Source organism: Bemisia tabaci, chromosome 1, assembly GCF_918797505.1.
Source record: "Bemisia tabaci chromosome 1, PGI_BMITA_v3".
NCBI lineage: Eukaryota > Metazoa > Arthropoda > Insecta > Hemiptera > Aleyrodidae > Bemisia > Bemisia tabaci.
In genome coordinates, this window is record NC_092793.1 from 41,677,868 (window position 1) to 41,699,422 (window position 21,555).

Sequence of the window (21,555 nt, forward strand, 5' to 3'; positions counted from 1 at the left end):
AGAAGAAGAATTCCCAACTAAAATTTTGATGCGTAAATTCGAACTTCCCGCTCATGGAAAAACAATCTATGCGGTTCTTGAGTCCAAACGCAAACTAAACGTCTGTGTGGTATACAAATATGACAACCTCTGTCTTGACGATTTGGCTCAGGTATGTCAGTTGTTCACTTTTCATTTATCAGTATTCAGTTCATTTTATCAGTTGTTCACTTTTTGAACATTTCAAGGTGGAAAAGGAACAATGCTGGTCTGAGAAGCCTGATGCCAAAGCCGTCATAGCGTGCGATTTGACTCGCGCGTCGCGTCTTTCTTGCTATCGGGCGAATCAAATTCCTCATGACCAATGTGAATTAAAAACATTAATATCTTATTCAGGAGTTGATATCTGTAATATTCATCCCTCGAAGTAGGAGTTACGCGAAATGTTGATGAAGGAATATGTAATAGAATGTTTACATTCGCACCTTGTCTACCAGTCCATAAGGTAAAATATAGAAGCAAACAGAGGCCTGCGCCCAAATGCGGTTGGATAAATTTTTTTTCTTCTTTTTTGAGTAAAATACCCAATTTGATGGCAGACAGGAGACATTTCCCATAGCTCTTTCGTGCAGCTAACTCATAATAACCGTCAATAATCGAGTCCGTACTTACTTTTTACAATTTCACCATCGATTTGCCACTAAGCTTTGGTCGTGGATTCACGACATACCGAGGATCTACGCTCATTGAAGGGATGGTGCGTAGTCAGCTCTTTCCGATAGGCAAAATAACTTTTATGTTTATACTTTTTTTGGTAATAATATAAGCGTGGATATGTTTGCTTTCAAATCATAAATGTGGCCTGGTTTGTTACATCGAGTGTAGCGTATTTTACTTACTTTACGAGGTTCTGAACAGTTTTTTTAATTTTCAAAAATTTGAGAAGTACTTACAAGGGTTAAAATTTACTTGACTGCAATGTGTGTGTGAGAGGCAGGGAAGTGATTTTCCTTATATGTTCACAAAGTACTTTTGACATACGTCACCTTCAATCCCAGATAGCACACATTATGATGTGCATACCTATTCGTACGATATCCTCAATTCTTGAATACTCATAGAACATTCAGAGAATATATACAGATATTGTATGGATGCTCATAAAATATGTAAGTGGCCATTAGGCCCAGACTTTGCATAAGTATTCTATGCTATGAATATTTTTAGAGCATTCAGTGTAGAAAATGACAACACGCAATATCATTACCTTTTTTTCTTTCTTTCTTTCTTTCTTTCTTTCTTTTTCTACATTTTTAATGCAGAAAAAGTAAAGAAAAAGTAAATGGAAAGGAGAAAAAAAGGATATTAAGAAAAAGGAAAAGATGACGGAGAGAAATGGTGCACTAACAAGAAGAACTTTTCAAGTTGCCGCCTCCGATCGGGCTGAAAAAGTTCGTACGAACTTTTTGGCTGAATCCATTAGACCCTTTATTATTTTTTTCCAATGCGCCCTGGAAACATCCTAAAAAAATTCCGAAAAGTCTTATTTTGAGTGCGCGTCGGACAGCCAGTGACGCTGCGCCAGGAGGGCTAGGCAAGGCGAATGAGCGCTCGAGTGTATGAATGCAGTTTAGCTACAACTGGCGAGGGCTCTGCGGTAGAATGCTCGCCTCGTAATCTTTCTCAATTGTGTTCGTAATTTACCTTGGTACTTCTCGTAAACCTTGTTCAATTTTCGGCACTTCACCATTCACCCAAAAAAAATTTTCTGAGGTTATGTATATACTTGTTCTAGATGGCTTACGTTATAATGAAGGTATACCAACTGTGAAAACAATTTTAGCACTAATAGGGTAGAAATACAGAGGGTCTGCCCCAGTTGCCCCTCCGCCCAATTATCCGACCTCACCTTACGTAATTTTGTTAATTCCATCCTGTTAACTACAATAAAATCCCGAGATTCTTATAAAAATTCCCTGATTTTATTGTCTTGATAGTATGCATTTCCATTCGGCTTACAGTTCTCTAAGATTATCATTCATTTGTATCATTATCGCATTCTTGGTATATGTATGGTATACACATCAAGAATGAGATAATGATACAAATGAATAATAATCTTAGAGAGCTGTGAGCCGAATGGAAATGCATACTATGTAGACATAAAATCAGGGAATTTTACAAAAGAATCTCAGGGTTTTATTGTAGGTAGTTAATAGGATGTAATTAACAAAATTACGTAAGGTGAGGTCAGGTGACCGGGCGGAGGGGCAACTGGGGTAGACTAGAAACCTGTGTAGCGAGAGTATAGACAGATGTGAAACTCCGAAAATCCATCAGGCCTTCACCGATGCCTCCGCGAATAAAGTTAGGGCCCAGAAATGCAGCCAACCTATGAATTTCAATTATCCAGAGCGATTTATTAATACAAATTGTTACGAACCATCGTTTATAAAGCACGTATTTACTTAGTTTTTGCAAAAATTTAATAATTTTTGTGGAAGAACGCTCATTTATGTACTTTCTTAGCCATCTGCGTTAAAATTGGAATCTACAGACTGGCAGTGAAATTTTGAGCGTTAGAAGCTGGTTAGAAGGGTGGCTGCACTTTTGAGCCCTAAGCCCGCCATGAAGCGATCTTTCCATACTCTCGCCATACAGGTACTCCAGGGTAGACCCTCTGTATTTTTACCCTATTAGTGCTAAAATTGTTTTCACAGTTGGTATACCTTCATCATAACGTAAGCCATCTAAAAAAGGATACGTAAACTCAGAATTTTTTTTTGGGTGAATGGTGAAGTGGCGAAAATTGAACAGCTTTTTTCTCAAAACAACGCTGGAGGTGGTCCCGGAAAGAGGCTCATATTTCACGCCAATTAAATATTTTATTCAACTTTGACATTTCCTCTTCATGTATGATGTATTTGTGTGATGCGTGAGCAATTAGAACATTACTGGATAAAAACACTGTCTGCAGAGGGTTGATGCCCAGTTACCTTGAAAATTTCCCCTTCGTGGAGTAACTGGGCAGGTGTCACCTGCCAAATCTCTATTAAAAGTTTTTATTTCATTCCATCCAGTCAAAATATCATTAAGAAACCTCATCCTATAATGGATTTAATAACACCTAAAGTTACTTTGATTAGACAGGAACTTTTTGGCGCTTTACTCTACACTGATCAGCCGTGCGGCTTTAGTTTTTTTTACTTCTTTTTTAAAAATTTATCATCCTTAATAATCTTACTGAAACCGGCCAAAAAGTGTCCTGAAATACAATACTTCTTGATAAGTAGTAATACTGAAAGTTCTAAGCATTTATCTAGAAGGAACCAATTTTTTTTAACGTTATTCAATTCTCAGATTTAAGGGGTTTTTGCCGCCAACTTGTTACAACATCATTTTTCGCCACTTAAACATTTTTATATAAATTCAAATGACATTTTCTTAAACCTCCATGAGAAGGACATCACCCTCTGGATTCCCCCTCAAAATTAAGGGTGGGGGGGGGGGGGTTAGTCTAGTTACCCCACGACGTTGGGTAACTGGGAAAAAACCAGAAAATTTTTGAAAATATGTGAGAAAAAAATTGAAAGATGCAATTCGACTTATAACTCATCCTACATTTAGACTGGATGTTATACTTACTAAAAAAATAAAAAGTAGCCTCTACTGTTAATATAATGATGGAGAAAGAATCATGAATTTGAAATTTTGACATTTTTCTCCGAACTCTTGCCCAGTTACCCGACCTCACCTTACCAGACGTTTCGACATTGCACATATGTCTTCATTAGCGGATGATTGACAAAACAATCAAAACCCGTAAAAATACCACTACAATAAAAAAAAAGAGCCGGGGCAAGACAACAATCAATTGGGTACATGGTTGCAAAGATGAGAAATGCAACTCTTGGTGTAATTATAATAATATTAAAGGAAAGCAGACTAGAGTGCAAGTGTACCTACAAGTGAAAATAATCATAACCCCAACGTAGGTAAACAAATCAAAAACAAACCGTGCATGCAGCGCATTCTGCAGCTGAAAAAAGGAAGCAGTATAATAAGCTGAGCCTATCAAAATAGGAGGCTATTACAATTAAAAAAACTTTCAGGGCAGTGAACTCTCAAACTGTCACGCAATCTTGAGCGTCATCTGTGATCCTATCCTGATACATTTACGGTACCATTAACACATTACCTTGTTGTTTACATGATACAAAGTCATGTCTAGAAAGTTTATCATGTTATTATTGTCTACATCAAGAGTAAATTGGATGGAGGGATTGAAACTGTTAAATAATGTGAATATAATTCATTTTTTTTTTAAAAAAACTTGTCGAAAATAGGTAGTTAGATAAATTTTCTATTCAGGTATTGGCACGCAAGTATTTAATACTCTGTATAATAGATTTTTAATACCTATTAAACATTGTATTCACTTGATAAGTGTCAGATACTAGTATTTTTTCTGCGAGGGATTCTCTGCAAAAAGTAATAAATTCCTACTCCTTTATTATTTTAAAAATAGATGAGTTTTAGGTTTATCATCCTAGCAAAATGTAGAGCCATGAAAATTTTCCAATTGCCAGAATCGTTCTCAAATTTTACGGGGGATTTGGGACGTAACCCACCAATTACAAATTAGCTTTAGTAAAATGCTGCCTGAAGTAAACGCACAATGATCCAAATATCATCGCAAATATCTAAAAAGGAGCACCCAGGTTTATCGCCGTGTCATTGTGATGAGGGGGGGGGGGGGGCGCTTCAGAGCGGCTAAGGAGGCACCTCCAAGTTTATTATCAACACGTATATGCCCAGAATAGCTCATAAGATTTCGACTGTTCAGTACAAGAATTTTGTGAAGGTTACCAAAACATCGAAAATTGAATATTTGTAGTGCATTTTGGGATACTCGATGAATGTTCACAGAGTATTTAAAACAGGCTGCATTAGGGTGCGTCGAAAAAATTGAAAGTCTGAAATATTCCGCTCCCTAGGCGGCAATCGATGACGTTTGGTAAAAAAACATGTTTTTCAAAATTTGGGCCAATTTCAACCATTTTAAATGGTGCCAAAGGTCAATTTTGTGATGAAATTCTGATATTTTGGTTTAGACCTGGAATTCGTACAAAAAACTCGATTTTACGCTGAAATCGTGCGTTTACGAGAAAAATGCCGTTGAATTCAAGTTGTAGAGGATGAAATTTTACTCCTGAAAGACGTCTTTTTAAACGATAAAAATCAAATTGAACTAGAAAAACTCAACTCTGTATTTACTTTTTTGGTCCTCAGAATTTCCGAGGTCTTACAAAGTAGCGGTTTAAAAGACTCATTTTTCACGAAAATAAGTCAAAAGAGGGTATAAATGAACTGTAGGCAAGTGTTGAGGATGCAAATGTCATCAGAACTTCCTCAGTTTCAAAAAAAGTTCCAACTATTTTGCATAATCCTCCAAAAAGTGTACGGCTCGAGAAGCAGGATCGTGCTATAATAGTATGGGAGAAGTGCGGTTTGACCGGGAAAAATTGCGTGACAAACTTTCCCTATGTAATCGTCATCAGTAAGTCCCCCGGAACAACTTCCTAAAAGTTAAAAATGGCCCGACCCCGGAACACCCCTCAAAGTACCTAAAATTCAAAATGGCGGCCGTAAAAAGGGGTCCGACAAATCGGTATTTTAAAATGTTCATTCTGTGTCATGTGAGGTACCATTTCCTATGTAATTTTGGTTGTAGATTACATAAATGAACTCAACAAGGCCCTCCGATCAAAGGGGGCGCTCAACACGCTTCTGAGCTTACATCCCTCTTCATAGTCCTATGTTTCTTTTAATTTCCTTTATTGACTACATTTTTAACATCAAATTTAGGTCCCTCAGCCAAAAATACATGATTATAGAGACACCTCACTTTCCTTGTTCCTTACGTGAATATTTAAAAAAATGCAACCTCCTGCCTTTCAAATTTGGCCGCCATCTTTGATTTGGAGCGCCCCCTTTGATCGGAGGGCCTTGTTGAGCTCCTTTATGTAATCTACAACCAAAATTACATAGGAAATGGTACCTCACATGACACAGAATGAACATTTTAAAATACCGATTTGTCGGACCCCTTTTTACGGCCGCCATTTTGAATTTTAGGTACTTTGAGGGGTGTTCCGGGGTCGGGCCATTTTTAACTTTTAGGAAGTTGTTCCGGGGGACTTACTGATGACGATTACATAGGGAAAGTTTGTCACGCAATTTTTCCCGGCCAAACCGCACTTCTCCCATACTATTATAGCACGATCCTGCTTCTCGAGCCGTACACTTTTTGGAGGATTATGCAAAATAGTTGGAACTTTTTTTGAAACTGAGGAAGTTCTGATGACATTTGCATCCTCAACACTTGCCTACAGTTCATTTATACCCTCTTTTGACTTATTTTCGTGAAAAATGAGTCTTTTAAACCGCTACTTTGTAAGACCTCGGAAATTCTGAGGACCAAAAAAATAAATACCGAGTTGAGTTTTTCTAGTTCAATTTGATTTTTATCTTTTAAAAAGACGTCTTTCTGGAGTAAAATTTCATCCTCTACAACTTGAGTTCTTTGGCATTTTTCTCGTAAACGCACGATTTCAGCGTAAAATCGAGTTTTTTGTACGAATTCCAGGTCTAAACCAAAATATCAGAATTTCATCACAAAATTGACCTTTGGCACCATTTAAAATGGTTGAAATTGGCCCAAATTTTGGAAAACATGTTTTTTTACCAAACATCATCGATTGCCGCCTAGGGAGCGGAACATTTCAGACTTTCAATTTTTTTGACGCACCCTAAGGCTGCATAGGGCCGCTTAAATATTCCATGATTATTTGTATACCTTCCATTTATATTCTACGATTACTCCCAGAATATCCATATATTCTACGATTATTTATTGAATATCCATACATATTTTATGATTATTCCTAGAATATTTGTACATATTTTATGATTATTCGTTTCTTACCTCAAATATTCGTAGAATATGTTATGGATATAACTGTGCTATCTGGACTGTCGTGTGTCGCCTTTAAATTAAAATATTCACCGTTTGTTCACCTAATATTAGAATTTACCAGACTTTTGCACCAGAATACACTAGATTTTTTTTTTAATTCTACGTCATTTCTGTGAGTAGGTAGAAAAAGTTTAGTAGCCAATAAGTCCTGTATTTTAGTATGTTGAGGTAGGTACACTCAATTTGTTTGGAATAGGTAAAAATCCTGTAGATAAAGAATTAAAAACTCGTAGAACGAATGCTTACTCATCCTAAACTAGTAAAACGCATAGGTATACGTTTCCCGTATTACTTTTCCTATTTGAAGGATGACAAACTCGTGGTATTGCACGAACTTGATCGGAAAAATTACCCTTCGAAAAATATTGTATTTTCATTTAAAAGTAAATCTTTGTTTGATTTGGTGTTGTATCAATTTTAAGAGGGAATTGTATTTATCTTCTGATGCTCAACAAATAGAGGTGAAGAAAAGACTCCGCACACTCCTTATGGAAAAGTGCACCACAATCGGTTTTTAATTTTTTTATTGCATTCAATTCATCTCAAGATGCTGATCAAAAGTCATCATTGCGCCAATTTTCTACCTCGAGTTAGGTTTAGGACTAGGTTAGGACTTAGGTTTAGGACTAGGCACCGTTTTTGCAAAATACGCCCTGAATGCTTAAATTATTCGGCGATTAAGAGTCAGAAATATTCCTCATTTCAGCACTCGAGTGAACGGTCGGCTGTGTGTCAGTGTCAACAAGGAACTCAGGGGAACTCCAGCACCGAGCGGCAGCCTTATTCTTATCTCGGATTCTGCACGCCTTTTTGCTTGTCAATCCAAATCAGATTAGTGAGGAGCATAAGAACAGGAAAGTCGGAGAAAAAAAGTGAACATTAAACGGACGAGAGCGGGAAGGAGATAGCTCCAGAGTAGGCAAGAAGATACAGGGTGTCCCCAAGGTCACTACCCCTCCTCGTAACTTTTGAACGGTTAGAGGTAGAAAAACGAAACTTTGGGAATGTTCTATCTTAAAGGAAACCATCTTTTCAGGGGTCAAAATTTTTGTTCCTCCCTCAAGGGCGGCTGGAGGGGGGACTTTTTTTTTAAAATGGTAAACCCCTAACTTTGGGAATGTTTCTGTCGTAAAGAAAACCATGTTATAGAGGGGTCAAAATTTTTGTTCCTCCCTCGGGAGGGGGGGGGGGCAGAGGCCCCCCAACTCTTTTTTTTAAAATGGTAATCTCTATCTTGTGATACATCATTAGAAAGAACATAAAAACTAAGAATTTTGGCGCAAATCGTAGAGGAATATCTTAATTTTTGACCGAGTTATGATAGGTCAAAGGTCAAATTTGACTTATTTTCATAACTCCGGTTCAAAGTATTGCAAAGAAAAAATTAAACGGGGAAACTATCCAAATTGTAAGCACTTTTCAGTGAAATCACAGAAATTACTTCCGACTAATTTTAAGGGGGGTTTCGGACCCCCAAATAGGCCAGCTTAAAGGTCACACGATTATCCCGCGATTTGAGCTAATTTCCCTTAAATTTGTCTCAATATTATATCGGTAAGTTCAAAATAAGTTGAGCATTGCGTTTTCAAGTCCCCAAATTTTGAGCAAACTTAAAAAAAAAAAAAATTCAACGGTTGAATTGAATCACCTTATGACCAAAATAGTATGACCTTTAAACTGACGTATTTGGGGGTCCGAACTCCCTTAAAATTAGTTTGAAGTGATTTCTGTGATTTTTACTTAAAATTGCTTATTTGGTGAGTTTCCCCGTTTTATTTCTTTCTTTGCGATAATTCGAATCGGAGTTATGCTTTTATGAAAATAAGTCAAATTTGACCTTTGACCTATCATAACTCGGCCAAAAATTAAGATATTCCTCTGCGGTTTGCGCCAAAATTCTTAGTTTTTATGTTCTTTCTAATGATGTATCACAAGAAAGGGGTTACCATCTTAAAAAAAAGAGTTGGGGGGGCCTCTACCCCCCCCCCTCCCAACGGAGGAACAAACATTTTGACCCCTCTATAAGATGGTTCTCTTCACGATAGAAACATTCCCAAAGTTTCGTTTCTCTATCTCTAACCGTTCAAAAGTTACAAGGAGGGGCACGGACTTTTGGGACACCCTGTATAAGACGACAGACACTTGCTACATTTTTCCTTATTCACATCAGACCTATTTTCGAATGCTTTGTTCTTTTTGACTCTTTATCGCCGAATACTTGAGGCGTTCCGGGCGTATTGTGCGAAAATGGTACGTCGCGCAATGAACACTTTTTATCAGCATCTTGAGATGAATTGAATGCAGTAAAATATCAAAAATCGATCGTGGTGCACATTCTCATAAGGAGTCTGCAGGGTCCTTTAATTATAACCCCTAATAAAGACCCAAAATGTCAAAAATAAGAAATGTTGGAGGGTGAACTCAGATCTACAATAAAGTTATTTACTTGATTAAAATTAAACTTACGCATGAATTTATAAAATATTTAATGTTTTATTCGTAAAGGACCTCTACATTCATGCAAGTTTGAGAATAAGAGTTTGTAGAAATCTTGGAAACAGATTATACTCGCAACGATTTATCTTTATTCGTTCAAGGAAAAGGGTTTAATTAAGTCAAATATTACATAAGAATGGAGCAATAAGTTTGTTTAAAGGATGAGCGTAGTAAAGGCTCTCGAGGTAATTTTTTTGTTGGTGGGGAAGGCCCAGTGATTGGTTCATTTATTCTGAAATCAATAAACTCTGGCATTGAAATCTATCGCGGAGGTTGGAAACAAACAGTGATGTCACAGGAACCCCCGGTCACGGCTTCCTATTTTGCTCCTTTTCCTTATTCAATTCCAACATCAGGCCAGGCTTAAATAGGGTGTCCAAAGAGTCCCCTCCGCTTCTAACTGTTGACCTAATTGAGGTAGAGATTTGAAACTTGGAGGATGCTCCTAAGTCAAAGGGAGCTACTTATTGACTCCTCTAAAATTTTCGAGGGGACCCTGCTTGGGGGAGGGGGGTAACGAACCCCGACTTTTTTTTCAAATGGGGAGACCCCCTTTGTGGTACATTGTTCGAAAGAGCATAAAAAAAAAATTTTCGCGCAAACCCGAAGTCAATCTTTCAAACTGTTTCAAAATGGCGGCCGGTTAAAGTTCAAGATGGCCGAAAAAAGGCACCGCTTGTTTGTCGATGGATTTGCCTGAAACTCCGTATTGGGAGGGGGGGGGGGGTACTTTAACACCAGATAAACGAATTCGATAATAAATTTTCAAAAAAACCATAATAGCCAAAACGGCGGTTTTATGAAGTTCAAAATCGCCGAAAATTGACTATGGATTTGCCTGAAATCTAGAACCTAGGGGTATTTTGGCGTGAGATTAACAAATTTGAAATTAGATTAAAAAAAAAATTGAGTCATTTTGATCTTCAATCAGCCACTATTTTGACAATTTTAGTTTTCTTGAAGATCTAACGTTAAATTTGTTTTTCTTGTATTGAACAACCCCCAAATACCGAGTTTCAGGCAAATACATTCGCAAAAAACCTAGGTGTGAATGTTTGGCCATCTGGAACTTTAACATTTTGAAACGGCCCGGTTTGCGCAGAAAATCGCGCAAATAAATGAATATTTTATGCTCTTTCGAACGAGGTGCCACAAAAGGGGTCCTCCCATTTGAAAAAAAAGTTGGGGTTCGTTACCCCCCCCCCCCCCCCAAAGGGAACCCTCCAAAATTTAGGGGAGTCAAAAAGTAGCTTCATTTGACCTAGGAACATTCTCCAAGTTTCAAATCTCTACCTCAATTAGGTCAAAAGTTAGAGGGGGGAGGAGACTTCTCTGACACCCTGTATAAAAGATTAGGATTTTGAGGCCCCCCTCCCCCCACTCCCCAAGAAACAAAGATTGTGATCATGTTTGTACTATCTTTTTTTTCATGAGCTTGCTCTATGATCAAACTGAGAGTGTTCTTGCACACGTGATCTGGGAAACTCAAATTCATACGATTTTTCATTTAACTCTTGTGTTTTAAATTATTTCGAAAAATTTCAAAGAAATTGAATTGATCAGATATTGATAATATGCATTAGATATTAGGCTGTGCATAATACGTACCTTCACATTTCTCTTGGTTGCCAGTTCGCGTCAATGTATGAGGAATTTTTTTCGGAGAGGTAGACTGATACATCAGTTCCCTTCGTCCTCTCTTTCCTAAGTTATGATAAAGAGAAGAAGACTCAGAGTAATACTGTCGATGACCAGCCTCTTTTTTGTCTTTTAATGAATCTTTGTGGTCATCAAATCACTTGGCCTCCATTGATTCAATGAGGCAAAGTCAAGATCTTAGGTTTCTGCTCCCCTCGTACAGTCATATTTTCTCTATCATTGACTCTTTAACATATTTCTCGTAATATCGTCCTTTTTTTTTACGAAGATTCAGCTGTAAATTTAGGTTGCGCGCAAACTCTCAAAGTAAAATTTGAAAATTTTCAGGTCAGGTGGATGAGAACGCTACAAGCCCGAAACATCAAAGGGATCCCAGAAGGGAGAAGTCCCAAGGAGAGTATCCCAGCTCTACCCCAGCGGTACCGATGAATCCCACCCACACATTCGTTCCTCTTAGCCCGGTAAGTTGCCTTTAATTAATACCTCTTGGAATTTGTGTTGATATTTACTCCGAACACCTTTCCTGTGTCAGTTATACGGTGGCCTGATGAAAGGTGAGGTTTCTTGCTTTGCGACTTTGTAAGTATAACATCCGGACCAAAATTTTGTTCAGATTTGCAAGATCAAAAATATTTGAGGGGCTTAGAGAACAAGGCGCGTAAGTGCAATTTTCGAAAAAATCGACATATTAGTGATTTCAACTACATATATATGTAGGTTTAAAATAAAAACCGTGTGAATTTCACCGTTAAAAATCAACTTTTAAGCATCAATATGTGAGTATGAACTTTCTTCCCGCCATAGGGGTCATATAATCAAAAGGTTTTATCACACAGTTTTTTCTCTAATTAGCAAAAATCGCACCTATGCGCCTTCTTTCCCGAGCCCATCATTTGAGGATTCATTTATGACGTTACATGACCTGAATTTGAGCTCACATCGGGAACCGCAACCCTCCCGACCTTGGCAATGGCGCGCTCAAATTTGGCATTAAATGTAACAAAACTTTTAAAGAAGAGCTTATTTTTTAATCTGCTACGTATTGCGATGAAAAAGACGCCAAACATGCGTGAAAAATATGGGTGGATTTCAGCTAATGGGATAAAATACGGGAAAGACAGCAGTGGAAAAAGAACAACATTTTGTCAAGATTCTTTTGGAGACCCGCACAAGGTAATTGATCAAATAAAATTCTAAAACTCACTTGCACGTAAAAATTAGTTAAAATGCGGACGCGTTTGGCCGGCTCGCAACTCCGGCATCCTCAGCGTGACTGGTTCCCTGGCCCGCGGCGCGGCGGTCGCTATAATTTTCCTTCGCACCTCGCCTATTGAGAGTCCTGAACAGGGGATTGTTGATACCGCTCAGATCTTGGTTGACATTTTTAGGGTGCTTAAAGATAAAGATATTTTCCCAAGTTGTTAGATCTTGCTTTTTATTAATTCCTTTAAGGAGCGAAGGATTCGTGTTTACTTCATGGTTTTCTTTCCATACATGTGCTACCACCGCCGACCTTTCAATCTCTCTTTTCTTGATGCAATCTGCATGTTCTTTGCCCCTAATTTTCAGCGATCTAATCGTTTGACCGACGTAGACCTTGTCGCAATTCTTACAGTCTATTTTTTAAATGCCGGATTTCTCGCAGTCGTCTGTGTCCAAATTGTCTATGTTTTTACTAAAACATTTTCCCACATTAAATTTGTCATTAAAAGCCAAGGTGATATCATATTTTTGAAAATCCGCTCAAATTTATGGTGAACAACAGGGTGAAAATTAAACTTCCTAAAAACGGATATATTTTTGATTTTTTGAAGATTCGTTGCATTCTTTATCTTCCGTCTCATTTTTGAGAAAATGTTAAGTATTGTTTCTGACTTAAAACCATTTTTAACTCCCGATTCCACAATGTTTTGCAGCTCCAACTTGAATTTTGCCGTGCTGAGGAAAACATTCAATAGTCTAAAAATCATACTCCTGAAAGCTGCTAATTTGTGAGACCATGGATCAAAGCTAGATCTTTTAATGTAATTTGTTGTACTCGTGGGTTTTCTATAAATATCAAACTCTAGCGTCTCTCCTGCTCTTTGTATTAATAAATCTAGGAACGGGAGTTTCCCATCTTTTTCCTGTTCAATTGTAAACTTGATGGAATCTCCTCGACTGTCCGAGATTGTCAAGGCTTTCGTCACGTCACTCTTTTTTAAGATACAGAAAACATCATCGACATACCGGAAGCAAACCTTAAACACGTGTGCATGTTCTTTTAGCAAGCTACATTCAAAAAAGCTCATAAAGATTTCCGCTAGAAATGGAGAGATGGGGTTACCCATGGCGAGGCCTAGTCTTTGTTGGTAAAACGTCTGATTAAAAACAAATCCTGTTTGGTCCGCGCATACTTTTATCAAGTTGAGATACTCCTTTGCTGACTCATACGTTCGGGAACTACGACTTAACGTCGAATGACACCAAAATGTCATCCTCTCGTAATCTTATGTTCTCCACTTTTTCGATGAAATCCAGGGAGTTGTTAACGTTTCGAGATTCAAAGAGCTCGTACAACTTCAATCGAATTATCAACCATTTTGCTAATTTGTACACAGGAGATTTTATGTAACTTATAATTGGCCTTATTTCATCACCTATTTTGTGGATCTTCGGTAATCCACACATATGGGGTAGAGCCCCTTTGTCGTGTAACACATACTTTTTCTCGCCAAGCGTCATAACTTTTTCAACGTTTGTGATAGTAGGATAAAAACAGGTATTTGAGAACAAACGTTTTTAGCGAAATTGTGCAGAAAAATACGAATTAAATTACAGTGTTGTATGGTGATTATTGTTCAATATGGCAACGCTGTAAAAAAGTATTGCATGTTGCCCCTTCAATATGCGGGTTATGCTATGGTGTAATGTAGCCCCATCAATATGCAGTTTATGCAACGGTGTATTCTTCAAGATGGCGGTTACAGCGTTGCCGGACGGTGCACTTAAATAAATTATTTAATTATTGGTGAAATTTTGCAACATTGATTTTTACAGTGTTGCCAGATGGTGCAAGAAATTAGTTGATTTTTCAATACAATGTTCTCAGATTGTGCAAAAAATTCGGATTTTCGGACTTGTACAAATTTTCGGTTTCGAAAGACCGTCTCCTACAGTATGGGCCTGATATCGGATACTGGAGAGTAGGGTCTGATTTGGGAAATTGAAAAATTTTTCGGAAAATTACCGTCCTCCCATCCGCCGCGGACCGATGCGATTCTTTTCCATTATCGCAGATTGGAAAACTGTACGGACCGAACTTTGATGCAAGTTTTTGTTTTCGAGATTTCGGACTTATAAAATTTTCGGTTTCAAAAGACCGTATTTTACAGTATGGGCCTGGTATCGGATACTGGAGATTAGGGTTTGATTCGGAAATTTCCATTTTTTTTTAGTAGTGTACGCTTGGAGATGCGTATGGGAACCTTATGTTTTGCGATGAGCAACTGGGATTGGACATTGCAATGCTCAGTTTGATGAATCAATTTTTTTTTTTTTTTTTTTTTTTTTGGTGGATATTTACTGTCACAGTTTAAAACAGTTCGCGTTTGCCGCGTTTTATCGGTGTCTTATGAGTGGTTTTTGTAAGTGGGCTCTAACACATTTGTGGACCAAAAATGAATGCATACTATTTATACGAAATCCTTTCTATCGATCCAACTGTTGTGACTCGCGTCCAGACCCAACCATTTGACAAAGGCCTGGTTTTTCTTGCGACGCAGAATTTTCTCCACCAGGAACGTATCCTTATAGTTGGTGGGTTGGAGTTCTTCGCGGTAGACTTTTCCTTTGATGATCGTATCGTGCACGTCTTTCAGATCGCACGTGATCGGAACGGTCGGATTGACGCTGACAATCTTGAAAATTTCCGTGCTCTAATTCGGTGTGTATCCTTTCTCGAACATGGCTTTGAGTCTCGAGATCCGGACGTGATCACCGACATTCAGTTCTCGTCTGGCCAAAGGTCTCTTTTCAATTTTACTCAGCGGCGGTCCACGAAACTTTTGCAGGATCATCGGTACATCATTTTCAGTGATATCGATTGGTTTCATACCGATGGTGCGATGAACGCTCCCGTTCTATTCACGGATGAGTTTCGGTAATAGATCTACCCACTTGTACGATCCTTGCGCGCTAAAACTCTTTCCACATCTTAGTTTTGAGCGTTCGGTTGAATCACTCCACAATAGAGGCTTTGGTTGTCGAGCACGAGCTGTACATATTGATCTTGTGACGCTTCATCAATGCTTGCCATTTGGAGTTGTAGAATACCGAGCCCATATCGACTTGTAAATGTTTCGGTGACTTTCCGGCTGCTTTGAGAACGCGTTGCAGAGCATAAGTGACATCCGTCGCCGTTTTCGATTTAAGCGGTTCGGCCCACGCCTTTTTCGAGCACGCGTCGATGACGGTGAGGAGATATCTGTATCCTTTGTTGACCGAGGCGCACGGTTGCATCTCGACGAGATCGGCTTGCCATAAATCGAACAATCTGAGAATCCGTACTTTACGACGCGGATAGTTTCGTCGTGCAGGTTTATGTAGCTCCTCGACGATCCCACGTTTTTCTGCCGACATGATAATTACCGTCGACGTCGTCGTCGTCCGCTCTCTCCATTCAAATGCTGTTTCGATGCTACTATTTTAACCAGACGATTGTAAGATTGGTGAAGTTGGTGGATACGCTCCAGACAGTGTTGACCTAATTTCATAGCTTCCTTCCACTTCCGTTCGGACCATTGTTTGTTCACCGCATCCTCATCGCTTTCGGGATCTTGCACTTGACGAATCAGTTTGTTCGATACGATATAATTTCCATCGGAATCCAATGAGAATCCGTCACCTTTTGGCCCGCGGCGTAATTTCGATCGTCCAAAACCGTCGGTGTGACCCATCGCAACACTATTTTCCTTTCGCTCGATTCACAACCTCTAATTGACTGACCCTATTTTCCAGTCGTGATAATTTCGTCTCGAGTCGTTGCATAATACTTTTGTATTCTTCCATTTTCTCCATACAAAGCTGCGCTAAATTCATAGCTTCCGTCCACCTCGAGTCTGTCCATTGTTTGTTCACAGCGTCGGTTTCCTCTTCGGGATCTTGCAGTTGTCGGATCCGTTTGTTGGATACAAGATAATTCCCGTTGGGATCCAGTAAGAAACCGTCACCTTTGAGACCTTGCTTCGTGTTGCGAACGTAAGTCCCTTTCGATTTTCCAAACCGGTCGGTGTGACTCATTTTCTTTTTTTTTGTGCGGAACCTATATCTAGTGGATGTAATCCGCTTCGCGAAACTCTTCGACGATACTCAGAATTTCACGATCGTGATCGATGTGACCAGCTTGTTTCGAAGCTACAAGTAAAACGAGACGTTGGACCAATTCGTTCGGATCGTCCCAATAGACGAGTTCTTGTTTCGCACGATGCATTTTGATACCGGAGCCTTTCTTCAATTTTTTACGCGATGACTTCCTCGTTGATCTCGGAGTCGATGTAGCGAACAAAGGTTTGATGAGATCGCGGTATATTTGACTGCGGTTCGAGTTGGGTCTACCGTGTGGATATGATCCCTACGATGCGCATTGGTGAGCGTAACTACTCGTTGGAATTTAGCGCGATCGTCTGCTGTGTAATTACGTGGATGTTTCTTTAAAAGGAGCTCCAAGAACCCGGGTGTCGGTTCGAACACCTCATCACCACCGTCCAAGATTAGTCGTCCGTCCGAATCGAAACTTATGGTTCGGTTTCCGATAAGAAAGTTTCCGTTGATCGCTTTCCGCACACCATACACGGGATCAGATTGTTTCGGATGTTTCTCCAGATCGTCCAAGTAGAACTGTACGGTCGGGGCAGTGATCGTGTCTCGAGAATCGACGTCGTCATCTTCAGTGCGACCCGTTGTTTGTTCTTTATCCGTTGCGTCTTGGAACGATTCATCATCAGCATCATCATCATCATCCTCCTCCTCCTCCTCCTCCTCCGCGTTTGAGTCGTTATCATCATCATCATCATCTTTGTTCATATTTTTCGGTGATCCGAACGAAGCAAATAAACTTTCAACAAACATTGTTTTATCTTTCGTTTCCGATTTTGAAGGTTCGATCTTGGTTTTCTTTTCCTGAGGAGCAGCAACTAGTGCGGGTGTTGATGACGAGACAGTTTTCTGCAACGCTGCGAGCGGATCTGTCAACGGTTTGAAAACTTTCTTCAACGTCACCTGAGCGTCCGCCTCTCCGTTGCGAATGGTATTTACCTTCCGTTGGATATCTTGACGGATTTTATCGATACTACCGTATTTCTGAGCGATCGTCGACAACGATAAGTTATCCATCTTGTACAATATGGGTATCGAAACCTTTTCGGTACCTTCCTTCGTTCTTATTACTATCTTTATCGATGACTAAAAACCCGCACTTGTCATGCCAGCACACCGAGCAGATATGTCTGAAATCTTCGAACGTGAAATCTGTGTTGACGTGATCGTCGTAGATGTGTCGCAAGTATGTATTGTCCTGTTTGAAAACTACGAGCAGATTAGCGTTATCGCGAATCAATTGTTTCGGTACCCGAGAATAAGTTTGACATAAGTAGAAACTGTCGACCGAGCTGTGCCTTCCAATACTGAAATAATCTCGCATCGCATTTTGTTTGTCACAAGCGACATCATCAAAAATGAAGACCGAGTCCGATGCGGCATCGTTTGGTGGAACAATCTCGGCCGTGTCCGAATAGACGTTGTATCCGAGACCGTCGATTCCGTCGAATATCTGACGCAGTTCTTCGTACTTGGGTTGGAACGGTGTCTTGGAGTACAAGTATACGTTGCGGAACTTCAATCCGTTCGGATGTTGTAGCAAGCAAACCATCACGTTTGTTTTATCGCAGTTTGACGGTCCGGCGACAATGCAACGGATACTATCCGGTAACAGTTCACTGTGTCGTCGTCGTCGTCGTTGTCGTCGGTTTTCATTTTGCTTCTTCTGTTTGTCGAGGTTCGGGACTCGCAATGACTTTCTTTGCTTGACGAGTCGCATCGTATTCGTTCCCTATTTTATCGGACAGTTATTTTTTTTTTACTTCTCCGTATAAATAGTATGGATATTTTCGTCAGAGTATGTCACCGAGAAGATTATCAACTTGCAGCAAAACCAATCGAGGACGTGGACTGTTAAACTCGTTGATAAATTCACTAACGTTCGAACTACACTTACCGGGCTACTACAGGTACTGCGGACCGGGCACTCGCCTCGCAGAACGATTGAAACGCGGAGATCCGGGTATAAATCCGCTCGACGAAGCTTGCAAGTCCCACGACATCGCTTACAGTAAGATCAAAGACACCACCGAGAGGAACAAAGCCGATCTCATACTTGCGGACAGAGTTTGGGAACGTGTAAAAGCGTCCGACTCATCGTTGGGTGAAAGAGCGGCAGCATACGCCGTAACGAACGCTGTGAAACTCAAAGCCAAACTCGGCCTGGGACTAAACAAGACGGTGGCAGCGAAAAAATCGAGACCTAAGAAGAAGAAGAGAGCGTCGAAGAAGACGAAACGGGTGGAGCGGTCGATCGAACGAATCTTGGCTCTCCCTAAGACGGGTGCCGGGGCGTCGAAAACGAAGAAGAAGAAACCGGCGGAGCGAATCTTGGCTATCCCGAAGACGGGTGCCGGAGTCGAGAATCTCCTGAGGAGTATCGGTCTGGCCGCGCGAACAATCACACCGGTAGCGAAAATGATCAAGACGGTCATCGACGGATCTTTGAAGAAGAATGTACACCTCGGTGAAGGATTCTACTTGCGACCGTACCGTAAAGGTTGCGGACTTTACTTGAAACCTTACCGAAATAATTTAAACTGATCCGTGAGCGGCACGAATCGACTAATGAAATCTCGTTTTGGTTCATCTTTAACATATAGTACATCGTAGTGGATCCCGATGCGATTCATTTTTAAAGTGAATTCATCGTACTCGAGAAACCCGCTATCCCATTCCAAGTGATGATGATTGCGTGTTAACCAGTTGTTTGTCACAACGTCTTTAGCGCTCAACTTGCTGCTCGGGAACGGAGGTTTGAATAAATAGAGCTCAGTTTCAGTACACTCCATATCCACAAGAGCAAACTCTTTGACGATGAATTTTCCTTGGCTCCAAAAACCTTGTACATAGAGACATGCCATAGTCCTCTCGTTCCGTTAGTTACACTTTTTACTATTTTCAAATTCGAGGTTTCTTAACTGACAGTTCTCCAGCAGATTTATTTATACTATTTATACGAGGTTGTTTAACCGCGAGGATTTTTCTCAACTCGGTCTCGGCTCCGCAACTTTCATCCACCATGCAAAGATCGTTGATGTCACGATGACCCCAAGGAACAGTGTTAACACCGTCTTCTAAAATTCAACGTTTATCGTCTAGTCCGCAGAGAGTTCTTTTTTTAGTTTTGAATGAGTATAGTTTATGTTTCCGCGCCCCGATCCTGCGCATCGGGGCGCTCATCCTCGATTCAGGATCTTGCAATATGGTAAGAAAGTTGTTAAAGTTAATTGATTTTAACGCTCCCGTTGATACCCTTTTTGCTCTTTTCTCCGTTTCACCGTCGCGTCGCTGAATCGATAGGCGTACATTTTCGCTCGCAGCGCGATGAACTCGGCAATGGGTCTTCCCGCCGTTTCGTCTTTAAAAGTACCCATCAATTTGCGGTTCGTCGCACTGCGACATTGGTGTCCTTCTGGGAAGTTGGTGGTGTCGTACATGTGTAGGTCTGACATCATATCATCGTAGACGTTCGGTGTAATCACCTCGTAAATGAACGAGTCCGTATCCATATAGAGAAGTTGAACTTGGTCGGGATTGTACTTCTTAAGCATGTGATTATAGTGGAATTGATATATGCGCACTTTACTCACATCTAGGATTGAAAAACCAACTATCATTGGCCTGTCTATGACAACCTCTGTTCTCCGTAAATGGATTGCTACCAATTCTTCTACGAAAATCGTGCGATCTATGAAATCGACCCGTGAGATGGCTTTCAGTATCTGTCTGCTGTTTGTACCCAATTTAATATTCTTTCTCTTCAACGGGTTTTCGATAAATTTTCCGTAGCAAGCGTTGCTGCATAGTTTCAGGAGCGTTTGGTGGAACGGATTCGTAGCGTCCCGTCTCAACCGGGCGTTCAGCTCGATGAAGGGTGCCAAGAAAGGAGCCTGACGGAATTTGATTGCCCGGTTGACGCGCAGGAGTTTTAATCATTGATCGAGCGCTTCTTTTAACATTACATAGTGGATAACATAGTTGTATTTATTAGCTAGAGTCGTCAATAGTTTCGTTGATTTCCCCGCTCCCGATGGTAGTATTTCGTTCCTGCACATGAACGGAAGGTCCTTGTGTAGGTTGCGGAGGTGTTCTGGATATGCAATATCTACATCGAGTGTGAACCCGAAAGGAGCGTCGTCGGGATGGTTGATAATAGTTTTCGCCAGAGTTAACAACTCTTCTCTTTCCGGGACCCAAGTGTAGTTATCGTAGGGCAGATGCTTTCTCATGGTATGGGCGTACAGTGCCGTCACATCTAAGTATTGTATATAGTTCACTGGTATTTTAGGATCAAACTGATCCGGTATCAAAGAATTGTTTGCGAGAGCGTGCCGTTTCACCACCTGTGTTATCCCGCCTCGGATCGAGCTCATAATCATGAATACCATATCCATATCATTGAAGAGTTGGATTTTCGCTTTCGTTATTTTTAAGAAGGCGTTGAAAGCGAAACCGGGTAGCGTTAAGAAGTTGGCACAGTCCAAACCATAGTTTTTCATCCCAAAGAGTTGGAACTCCTCGAACACATCGCTGAGGAGGCAAATATCGAGTCGCAAGTAGAAATCTGAATACTCGCCGAGATTACGGAAATTGAAAGTTTGCCACACTTGGAGAAACCGTTCGTATTCCTCTTCGGAGATGTGCGTTTGAGTCAGGGTGTTGAAGAAAGCCTCTCGCGGTGGTGGACGCGTCTCGTTCAGCTTGGCCGGATTGTCAACGTAATCGTACGGGAAAGGAGCTTTCCGACAAACCATATCGAACTCATTGTCTGTGTGAGTGAGCTTCCTCGTGCGAACGAAAGATTCGCGCGGGATCGTCTGAACCAGTTTATCCAACGACGCCGGGAGGAAACGGAACGAGTCGATGAACTTGATCGAAAACCTGTTTCCCAAATGGACCGCCATGCTGATGTAATTTTCCTCCGTGTGTGGTATCATTTCGACGCTATGAGGATACTTGTTCAGATCCAGCACTACCTCGTGGAAATCGTACTTACTACCATTAAGCAGGACGACTCTAACACA

At 40.3% G+C, this 21,555-nt stretch overlaps 1 protein-coding gene across 8 annotated transcripts in view; it reads left to right on the plus strand.

The window, feature by feature from the left end:
• The window catches only part of Shab (Shaker cognate b), a 327,591-nt gene that overhangs the window by 223,912 nt on the left and 82,124 nt on the right, over positions 1-21,555 (plus strand). For all 8 annotated transcript variants that reach the window (XM_072306433.1, XM_072306436.1, XM_072306434.1 and 5 more), the window contains one exon: positions 11,501-11,634. In XM_072306433.1, coding sequence (XP_072162534.1) covers positions 11,501-11,634 — 134 coding nt within the window. The remainder of the gene's footprint in view (positions 1-11,500; positions 11,635-21,555) is intronic.